The sequence below is a fragment of the Loxodonta africana genome, chromosome 10 (assembly GCF_030014295.1).
Source record: "Loxodonta africana isolate mLoxAfr1 chromosome 10, mLoxAfr1.hap2, whole genome shotgun sequence".
In the NCBI taxonomy this organism is placed as follows: Eukaryota; Metazoa; Chordata; class Mammalia; order Proboscidea; family Elephantidae; genus Loxodonta; species Loxodonta africana.
In genome coordinates, this window is record NC_087351.1 from 76,908,233 (window position 1) to 76,919,975 (window position 11,743).

Genomic DNA, 11,743 nt, shown 5'->3' on the forward strand with positions numbered 1-11,743 from the left:
CAGATTGGCAAGGAAGAAGTAAAAGTATCTCTATTTGCAGATGACATGATCTTATACACAAAAAACCCTAAGGAATCCTCCAGAAAACTACTGAAACCAATAGAAGAGTTCAGCAGAGTATCGGGATATAAGATAAACATACAAAAATCAGTTGTATTCCTCTACACCAACAAAAAGAACATCGAAGAGGAAATCACCAAATCAATGCCATTTACAGTAACCCCCAAGAAGATAAAATACTTAGGAATAAATCTTACCAGCGATGTAAAAGATTTATACAAAGAAAACTACAGTACACTTCTGCAAGAAACCAAAAGAGACTTACATAAGTGGAAGCACAAACTTTGCTCGTGGATAGGAAGAATTAACATTATAAAAATGTCTATTCTACCAAAGGAAACCTTGGTGGCGTAGCAGTTAAGTGGTACGGCTGCTAACTAAAGGGTCAGCAGTTTGAATCTGCCAGGCGCTCCTTGGAAACTCTATGGGGCAGTTCTACTCTGTCCTATAGGGTCACTATGAGTCGGAATCAACTCGATGGCACTGGTTTTTTTTTTATTCTACCAAAAGTGATCTATACATTTAACGCAATTCCGATCCAAATCCCAAGGACGTTCTTTAATGAGATGGAGAAACAAATCACCAACTTTATATGGAAGGGAAAGAGGCCCCGGATAAATAAGCCATTACTGAAAAAGAAGAACAAAGTGGGAGGCCTTACTTTACCTGATTTTAGAACCTATTATACCGCCACACTAGTCAAAACAGCCTGGTACTGGTACAACCACAGATACATAGACCAATGGAACAGAATTGAGAATCCAGACCTAAATCCATCCACATATGAGCAGGTTATATTTGACAAAGGCTCCAAAACAGTTAAACGGGGAAAAGATAGTCTTTTTAACAAACGATGCTGCCATAACTGTATATCCATCTGCAAAAGAAATGAAACAAGACCCATACCTCACTCCGTGCACAAAAACTAACTCAAAATGGATCAAAGACCTAAATATAAAATTTAAAACGATAAAGATCATGGAAGAAAAAATAGGGACAATGTTAGGAGCCCTAATACATGGCATAAACAGTATACAAAACATTATAAAGAATGTAGAAGAAAAACTAGATAACTGGGAGCTCCTAAAAATCAAGCACCTATGCTCATCCTAAGACTTCACCAAAAGAGTAAAAAGACTACCTATGGACTGGGAAAAACTTTTTAGCTATAACATTTCTGATCAGCGCCTGATCTCTAAAATCTACATGATACTGTAAAAACTCAACCACAAAAAGACAGATAACCCAATTAAAAAATGGGCAAAAGGTATGAATAGACACTTTACTTAAGAAGACATTCATGTAGCTAACAGATATATAAGGAAATGTTCATGATCATTAGCCGTTAGAGGAATGCAGATCAAAACTACAACAAGATTTCATCTCACTCCAACAAGGCTGGCATTAATCCAAAAAACACAAAATAATAAATGTTGGAGAGGCTGTGGAGAGATTGGAACTCTTATACACTGCTGGTGGGAATGTCAAATGGTACAACCACTGTGGAAATCGATTTGGCGCTTCCTTAAAAAGCTAGAAATAGAACTACCATATGATCCAGCAATCCCACTCCTTGGAATATATCCTAGAGAAATAAGAGCCTTTACACGAACAGATATATGCACACCCATGTTTATTGCAGCACTGTTTACAATAGCAAAAACATGGAAGCAACCAAGGTGCCCATCAAAGGATGAATGGATAAATAAATTACGGTATATTCACACAATGGAATACTACACATCGATAAAGAACAGTGATGAATTTGTGAAACATTTCATAACATGGAGGGATCTGGAAGGCATTATGCTGAGTGAAATTAGTCAGTTGCAAAAGGACAAATATTGTATAAGACCACTATTATAAGAACTCGAGAAATAGTTTAAAAAGAGAAGAAAATATTCTTTGATGGTTACGAGAGGGGGGAGGGAGGGAGGGTGGGAGAGGCGTATTCACTAATTAGATAGTAGATAAGAACTACTTTAGGTGAAGGGAAAGACAGCACACAATACAGGGGAGGTCAGCACAATGGGACTAAACCAAAAGCAAAGAAGTTTCCTGAATAAGCTGAATGCTTCGAAGGCCAGCGTAGCAGGGGCAGGGGTCTGGGGACCATGGTTTCAGGCGACATCTAAGTCAATTGGCATAATAAAATCTATTAAGAAAACGCTCTGCATCCCACTTTGAAAAGTGGCGTCTGGGGTCTTAAATGCTAGCAAGCAGCCATCTAAGATGCATCAATTGGTCTCAACCCACCTGGATTAAAGGAGAATGAAGAACACCAAGGACACAAGGTAATTACGAGCCCAAGAGACAGAAAGGGCCACATGAACCAGAGACTACATCATCCGCAGACCAGAAGAACTAGATGGTGCCCGGCTACAACCAATGACTGCCCTGACAGGGAACACAACAGAGAACCCCTGAGGGAGCAGGAGAGCAGTGGGATGCAGACCCCAAATTCTCATAAAAAGACCAGACTTAACGGTCTGACTGAGGCTGGAAGGACCCTGGTGGTCACGGCTCCCAGACCTTCTGTTGGCCCAGGATAGGAACCATTCCCAAAGCCAACTCTTCAGACAGGGATTGGACTGGACAATGGGTTGGAGAGAGATGCTGGTGAGGAGTGAGCTTCTTGGATCAGGTGGACACTTGAGACTATGTTGGCATCTCCTGCCTAGAGGAGAGATGAGAGGGTGGAGGGGGTTAGAAGCTGGTGAAATGGACACGAAAAGAGCGAGTGGAGGGAGAGAACGGGCTGTCTCATTAGGGGGAGAGTAGCTGGGAGTGTGTAGCAAGGTGTATATGGGTTTTTGTGTGAGACTGACTTGATTCGTAAACTTTCACTTAAAGCACAATAAAGATTAAAAAAAAAAAAAAGAGCTTGGTTGCTAACCGAAAGGTCCACAGTTCGAATCCACTAGCTGCTCCTTGGAAATCCTACGGGGGCAGTTCTACTGTGTCCTATAGAGTTGCCATGAGTCAGAATCAACTCGACAGCCACAGGTTTTTTGTTTTTGGTTATAGGGTGACTGACCTTACTCAGTAAGAATTTCCTTTATTCTGAATACCTACAGATTAAATATCATAATTAGTACAAACATAAATGCATGTCTTTGTGGTATATTGTCTCAAACTAGCCATTCCTTCCTCCTGAGCTCTTCCCCAATACAAAACAAAAAAAACCCCAAATTCGTTGCCATCAAGTCGATTTGGTTTTGGTACGAGAGAGACTAAGGGGAGAGGAGCCATCCAGGTGAACAACATGGGTAAGAGCTCAGGAGGAAGGAATGACTAGTTTGAGACAATATACCACAGAGACATGCATTTATGTTTGTATTAATTATGATATTTAATCTGTAGGTATTCAGAATAAAGGAAATTCTTACTGAGTAAGGTCAGTCACCCTATAACCAAAAACAAAACAAACAAAAGACCTGTGGCTGTCAATTCCGACTCATAGCGACCCCATAGGGCAGAGTAGAACTGCCCCATAAGGGTTTCCAAGGAGCTGCTGGTGAATTCAAGCTGCTGACCTTTTGGTTAGCAGCCATAGGTCTTAACCACTGAGCCATCAGGGTTCCAAGTCTCTCTCATAGACCCTGTTATTTTCCTTCTTTGCATTTATCACAAGTCATGTATTTACTGTGCTCAATCATTTAATTCTGTCTATTTCAACAGGCTGTAAGCTTCCCGAGGGCAGGGGCTTTTTTGTTTTATTCACTTTTGTATTTCTACAGCTTAGCACCTGGTGGTGCAACAGTTAAGTGCTCAGCTGCTAACTGAAAGGTCGGCAGTTTGAACCCTGCCCAGCGGCTCTGCGGTAGAGAGAGCTGTCGATCTGCTTCCGTAAAGAGTACAGCCTAGAAAACCTTATGGGGTAGCTCTACTCTGTCACACGGGGTCGCTATGATTTGAAGTCGGCTCCATAGCACCTAACAACAACAGCACAGTACTTGGCTTGTAGTATGTGCTCCATAAATACTTGCTGAATAAATGAATGAATATTTCCATGAGAAAAAAAAATTTTCATGGCTGTTTCACTTATACTTGTTCCTTCTATTGCATTTTAGTTCCTTCTACTGCACTGTACGGGTGGTGCAGTGGCTAAGAGCTATGGCAAGCTACAGCTGCTAACCAAAAGACTGGCAGTTTGAATCCACCAGCTGCTCCTTTGGAAATCCCACGGGGCACTTCTACCCTGTCCTATGAGTCAGAATCAAGTGAATGGCAACAGGTGTTTTCTTTCTCTGCTGCACTGTAACCACTAAGTGAATAGAAGAAAATTACATTGTCCCATCCCTCAACCACTCTTAGTTACTCAGAACTGCTATAACAGGAATCGACTCAACGGCAGTGGGTTTTTATAACAGAAATACCACAAGTAGTGGCTTTTACAAACAGAAGTTTATTTTCTCACAGTTTAGGAGGCTAGAAGTTTGAATTCAGGGTACTGGCTCTAGCGGAAAGCTTTCTTTCTCTGTAGGCTCTTGGGGGAAAGGCCCTTATCTCCTCAGCTTCCATTCCTTGGCTCCTCGGTGATCTTCATGTGGCATGGCATCTCTCTTCACCCATCTTTGCTCTACTGGCTTGTTTGATCTCTTTTATATCTCAAAAGGGACAAACTCAAAATACACCCTACCCTAATCCTGCCTCATTAACACAGCAAAGACGACCTTTCCCAAATGGGATTATAACCAGAGGCATGGAGGTTAGGATTTACAACTTTTCGGGGACATAATTCAATCCATAACAATCACTGAGTCTTGGGATGGCAATTCTGCACCTTTGTTGAGAAGCTGATGGCTCTTCTCAGGCGGCTGCCAAGTTCCCAAAGGTGCACTAGTAATAGCGTTTACTGAGGCAACTGGGGAGCTGTCAGAAAGGCTGTTAATGTTACGCTCATTGGGTTCTTGGGCACTCGAAATTGCAAACTCTTGCCATTACGATTAAGAAAGAACCCAGCATACTGTTGATAATAAGCTTTAAAAAGAAACTGCATAACGAACCGAGGCATCCTACGCCACGTCTCTATCATGAAATTCAGCGTACACATCCTTCCTTCCTGGGCTCCGGACAGTAGTCTCTTGCAGAAGCTCCTCTGCCCAATGGGGGGCGGCAGCATCCAAGTAACTCATTCCCTGAAGATTTGTAGGTGGGAGGAGTGAAGTTCGCATTCAAAATCTTTTTGACTCTACCCGCTCTCCGTAGCGCCTTAGCCCGCTCGAGTTTCAATGCGCGTTGTTGCTTGACGAAGCTGAGTCTTGTACATCGCCGGCTGCACTCCTGATTATGGCTTCTTCGAGTTCCTTCACCTACTATTGCCCTCCATCATCCTCCCCAGTCTGGTCAGAGCCGCTGTACAGTCTGAGGCCGGAGCACGCGAGGGAGCGGTTGCAGGACGACTCGTTGGAAACAGTCACTTCCATAGAACAGGTGAGGTGGCAGGAGCGGGCGAGTAGCCCGCGCGGGGGCTTTTGGGAGCGGGAGTGCGGTCCGCGGGGTCGCCCGGGTACGGAACTCCAGGCGAACTACGACTCCCACAGTGCACCGCGGCGCCTCCCCACTGGGAGGCTCTGGGTGCCCAGGCTGGGGCTTAGGAGTGGAGTATTTAGGGGGCTAGGTTGGGAAGGGGTCTTTGCCAAGGGTGCGCTTGGTGGAGAGGACAATCTCGGGCCCTCTCTGCCTTAGGGAGAGGAGAGAAACGTGTTCTGTGCCTGGAGGACTGAAGCAGCGCGGGCGGTTCCGACAGCCCATTCCCTGCTGCCGGGGCAGTGGACGGCTCTCGTTCCCCAACCTGTTTGCAGTTTCAGGACCTCCGAGGGGAAAGGAACGGCCACACCGTGATCATGCTATTCCATAATCTGCTTAGTATCTGACCTACAGAGCCAGGTTTGAGGCCTGCCTCGTGGGTGAGCATTTTGGAAGTCACTGAGTCGTTTGAATTTGAGCACCAGTGTGTGTGTTGGACACAATGTTAAACGCTGGAAATACAAAGATAAATAAAAACAGCCCTTGACTAGGAGCAGCGCACAGTCTAGTTGAGGAAGACTGGAAAACAATATTATGCCATAATAAAACTATGAATTTTGTACTATTTGTCATTCTCTAAGGTCTAGAAGTAGGACCGAACTTACCATTTTGAAAAGTGTTTGGGAGATGAGCAGTAAACCATAGTTTTGTTTTTCTTCTCATTCTCCAGTTGAAATTGCTCCCAAGTTAGTTATTGTAAAGATGTTTACCCTTCTGTCACCAGAAGTGGTCAGAATGATACCTTTTAGCACTAACAAGACAGCATCAGTCTCCTTGCTAAAATAAGATCTCAGTAACATCAGTCCCCAGCCTTAGCCTTGGAGGGACTGAATTTGTCTTTTCTACCTGAAGTTGAAACCCTCCATTTAAGCAGAATTAATAGCAATAATTATTATGTTGTATATTTATGACTGTAAGTTAATTATAAATTAATAACAAAAACAAAGGCTTGAAAACAGTTATATACACAATAGGCAGAGAAAATATTTTACCTGGACGTTGATGCTTCATGAATTTTAGGGTAGAAATCTAGCTCCTCAGCTTTGTTAACCCACTACTGCTTCCTTCTACAGAAGCCTTGCAGAAGGCTGCAAAGAAATCTCCTATCAATAAAACACCTTTGGGATATTTGCAGTAATATTGTTGAACTCATCAAGGCCAAATCTTTTTCTTTTTTTCTGATCTTAGACTATGGGGTCATCTTTTATATGGTTAAGTGAATTTGTTGTTGTTATGTGCCATTGAGTCGGTTCCGACTTATAGCAACCCTATGTACATGAGAAGGAAACACTGCCTAGTCCTGTACCATCCTCACAATTGTTGCTCTGTTTGAGCCCATTGTTGCAGCCACTGTGTCAGTCCATCCCGTTGAGGGTCTTCCTCTTCTTCGCAGACCCAGCAGATAATAATGTGGATAGGATGCCAATGGAAAAAAGGGAATCAGAAGTTGGTTTGTTAATTTAAAGATCAGAACAGAAACTTCCATGGTTAGAGAGTCAGTTGAAAACAGGAATATTATTAGGAGCTTTTCTGATCTGGCTGTTTCTCTTCTTCCTACTGCCCTTTTCAGAGTGCCCCTGCATAATGCCTACCAGGAAACACCAGTGCTTGTGTACTAAGTAACTAGGCATAATAAATGATACGAAAAAATGGATGCATCAAGGTTCTCGTCTGCAAAAGAGTGGGTCAAGGACAGGGCCAGAACTGGAAGCTAAGTTCTGAAATGGAACATTGGTATTATAGGATGTCTCTCAGATCTCAGCCCAGCTGTATGGTAGATGGTAGAGCATCTTATATTTCTTTTCCATGTCATTATTCCAGCTCATATTTTAAAAGTGTAGGATAAACAGTTCCAGATAGTAGGAAGATAATGTGCTGTCATTTTCATGGCTGCCTCAATGTTTTACCAATCACTATAATGACCATTTGTTGGGTGCCAGCACTGTTCTACATGTTGTCCACACATTGTGTCATTCAATCCTTATACGTTTTATAGATGAGGAAACTGAGGCTTACGGAAGTACCAGGTTGGTAGGTTAATAATGGTATAGTCACAAAAGAAACAAACCTCGCTAGGAGGAGTTGTTGACAGAGGATTCTACTGTTAATCTTTTGGTTCTGACTGAAGCTTCCATTTATTCACAGGGCTTTATTGACAGAGCCCAATTTTGTGCCTTTGCCAATAAAAGCAGGTGCTTGCTTGTCACCTGCTTCCTATCTGGTTATCAGGAGGCCTCATTTATTTATGTATTAAAAAATAATTGGATAATAAGAATTAAACTTTAAACAGTGTAGAAAGAGCCCTTAGCTATGGGCCCTTCTGTTCCATTCGTTCATTCAACAAATACCTGAGTGCTTTCTATGGGCCAGGCACTATTCTAGGCACTGGGGATAAGGCAGTGAACGAAAGAGGCCAAGTTGATGCCTTTACGAAACTTGCTCTAGACCAGGGAGTCAGTTAAAAAGAAGAATATGTATATACATGTATATAGTTTGTGAGAAGTGCTGTAGAGAAAAATAAAGCCAGAATTAAGGAATAGAAGGTGCCAGAAATGGCTGTGGGTATGTGTGTGTGTGGTGGGGCGGGGGGGGGGGGGGGGGGCTGGTGTAAGGTGGTATCATGGATTGAATTGTGTCCCCCAGAAATATCTGTCAACTTGGCTGGGTTTTGATTCCCAGTATTGTGTGATTATCTACCATTTTGTCATCTGCTGATTTTCCTGTGTCCTGTAAATCCTATTTCTATGATGTCGATGAGATGGGATTCGTGGCAATTATATAGACTCAATCTACAAGATTAGATTGTGTCTTAAGCCAGTCTCTTTTGAGATATAAACGAGAGAAGTGAGCAGAAAGACAGGAGGACCTCATACCACCAAGAAAGTAGTGCCAGAAGAAGAGCGTGTCCTTTGGACCTGGGGTCCCCGCGTGGAGAGGCTCCTGGTCCAGAGGAAGATTGATGACAGGAACCTTCCTCTGGAGCCAAAAGAGAGAGAAAACCTTCCCCTGGAGCTGACGCCATGAATTTGGACTTCTAGTTTACTAGACTGAGAGAATAAACTTCTGTTTGCTGAAGCCGTCCACTTGTGGCATTTCTCTTATAGCAGTACTAGATAGGCAAGACAGGTGGTAAGGGGAAACCTCTGATGTAACATTTAAGCTGAGACCTGAAGTAAGTGAGGGAGCAAGCCGTGCATGTATCTGGGGGAAGAGCATCCTGGGCGAGAAAGCAGCAAGTACAAAGGGCCTGAGGCAGGAGTATACCTGGTGAGTAGAGAGCCCCTATGAGTAGAGGTCAGCAAGCAGGAGAACAGGAGTTGAGGGCAGATCATGTAGGGTTTTAGAGGCCATTGCAAGTACTTTGGAATTCCTTGATTGAGATGGGAAGCTATTTGGATGGACAACTTCCATTTACCTGCCCAGATTCACCCTTTCCTGTCTCTGCCCTGTTCTGTGCCTGAGGAGGTGGACTTGAATCAACAGGCTGCGTTGCCTTGGGCCTCTGCTTGTATCTGGCCATCATGGGGTATTGATGGGCTATGAGAGAGGTGTATTGACTCCCTCTTTGTGGGGCTGTGTGGCTGGCAGTCTCCCTAGACTTTAGGTCACATCACCTGTCGGGGCCTTCTCCACAGAGCTCTCTGTCTCCCTCGCTACTCCTCTTCACACCTTCAGGGCTAGGAGGGGATCAAGTACCCCTGTATTACCAGCCCCAGAGTACTGTACTGTCCCTCTTGGTTTCCCTACACCTTGCCCACACCTTTGCAAATAGTTCCTTTATAAACTCTCCTCAAATTTCCTAATTCGAATGTGCCATCTGTTTCCTGCCAGGAACCAGAGTGATGTATGATTGGAGGGTTATGAGAAGTGGAGTGACACAATCTGCTAGCATTTTTTTTTTTTTTAATTCTGCCAGCATATTAATTGGCTCATTTAGGTTACTGTTGAGAATGGATTGCGGGTGGGGGGGGGGCGGGGGGTGAGGTGGATGCAGGGAAACCAGTTAGGAAGCTATTGCAGCACTCCAGGTAAAGGTTAATGGTGGCTAAAGTCAGAGTGATGGTAGTGAAGGTAAGGAGAAGTAGTTAGGTTCTGGGTATTTTTTGAAGATCTCTACCTTGGCAGGCTGTTTTGCTGTTGTATTTGGGCCTTATTGTGACTCTAGAAAGCAAGATAATGTGGTATTGTTTGTACTGTCAGTGGCTCCCATCCTTCATGTGCCATCTGTAATCAACCCACCGCAAATGCTCTGTGATTCAGGCCACTGGGTTAATTCCGTACAGTCTCAGGAGGTAGCAGCCTTGCCAAAAACAATTGGTTATAGAAAATACTACTCCCGTTTTCCTTTTAGTTTGCCCTTTGGAATAGTCTACAGGGGCAAAAGCATCCTCTGTTGGAAATGACAGGATGTCATTAGACAGCATTTAATCAAGTGATAGTCAACTCTGAGGCAGAATATAGACGAATTATCTGTCTTGGTCCCTGCTCTCAAAATCCTTTTTCTAAAAAAAAAAAGAATATGCCTAAAGCCATCACAGAATCATTTACAACAGCATGTAATTGGGCGCTACATGATGACTGCCTTGCACTAGGGTTTCAGGGAGTGGAAGAGCCGTTTGTGTGGGCTGATGTAGTCAGGATGACTTCATGGAAAGTGTGGGACTCCAGCGGGACTGTAAAGATGGAGTTCGGTGTAGCCATTCCAGTGGGAAGGACCATTATGAGGAAAGCTCAGGCTTGGCTGGGAATAGTGAGGAGAAGGCTTACCAGCAAGGAGCGTGTGCATTGGTGTGTGGTAAGAAATTAGGTCAGCTAGATGAGTGGGGCCAGATAGGGCCTTTAGAGCCTGACTGAGTAGCTGGCTACCAGTGATGGGTGCTGAGCTGGGGCAGATCCTGAAAGATCCAGGGAAGAATATCGGAATCCTGCTGTTGAGAGGTTTCAAGTTATAATCTCTGAAAGATTATTAAATTGAGGTGGAACAAGTCACTAAACATGATTAAAATTACTGGTTTTTTTTTTTTTTTTTTAAAGCTTCTGATAGAAGGGGCCAGAGCTCTGCTTGATAGAATGGTCAATAGCCTAGCTATATGAATGCGTTTTTTTCCCCTCAATTTTATTACTTATTAGAATTTAAGCATATACTGTATGTACCCAATTATAAGACATTTCCAAGTATAGTCTCCCATTTTCCCTGTTAAAAAGTTCAGAAGTCGGGATACTGTAACAAAGTACCACAAACTGGGTGGCTTACAGCAAGGACATTGATTTATTGTCTTAGAGTTCCGGAGGCTAGAAGTCTGAAATCAAAGTGTCGGCAGAGTCATGCTCTTTCTGAAGACTCTAGGGGAAGTTTCTTCCTTGCCTCTTTTTACCTTCTGGTGGTTCCTGACAGTCGCTAATGTTCCTCGGCTTGCAAATGTATCACCCCCAGTCTCTGCCTTTGTCTTCACGTGGCTTTCTCCTCTGTGTCTTCCGTGTCTCTTTTCCTCTCGTACAAGGTGCCACTCGTTGGATTAGGATCCACCCTATTCCAGTCTGACCTCATGTTAACTGAAAACAGCTTCAAAGATCTGTTTCTAAACAAGGTCACATTCTCAGGTACCGAGGGGCTACAACTTCAACGTATCTTTTTAGGGGACACAATTCAATCTGTAACAGGTATTTTAGGTGAATTGGTCAAATGCCTACTTAGAAAATTTGTTTTAAATTTAAGTACGTATACCTGTTTAAAATCACATACTTTATAAAATAATACAAATTTAGAAATACTGTTTTTTTCTTTGTCTCCTTATTCATAGAACATTTTTCTTTAAACTCTTCACATGCATCTCTGAACTCAGTATTTTTGTCATTGCCGGAGCCATTTTTGAGCCAGCCAGTATGGTTTTCCCGATCACATTTAAAGTTCTTTGATTCATCTCCTTTAAATATGTGTAAGATACTGTCACTGAATATTTTATCCAAAGCTACAAGCATCATTTGCATAACACTGGAAGTTTTTTTGCAGTGTGTCCAGTTAGTGTATTTATGATCACCACAACTTAACCACTTATTCTATTGTTTTTTTTTATTAACTTTTATTGAGCTTCAAGTGAACGTTTACAAATCAAGTCAGACTGTCACATATACGTTTATATACACCTTACTC

General features: G+C 43.0%; 1 protein-coding gene across 1 annotated transcript in view; it reads left to right on the top strand.

Moving 5' to 3' along the window:
* The first annotated feature begins 5,205 nt into the window (after positions 1 to 5,205).
* The window catches only part of FNTB (farnesyltransferase, CAAX box, subunit beta), a 79,719-nt gene continuing 73,181 nt past the window's right edge, over positions 5,206 to 11,743 (top strand). The window contains exon 1 of the mRNA XM_003408714.4: positions 5,206 to 5,496. Within this exon, the coding sequence (XP_003408762.1) occupies positions 5,353 to 5,496 (144 nt within the window). The 5' untranslated portion in view covers positions 5,206 to 5,352. The remainder of the gene's footprint in view (positions 5,497 to 11,743) is intronic.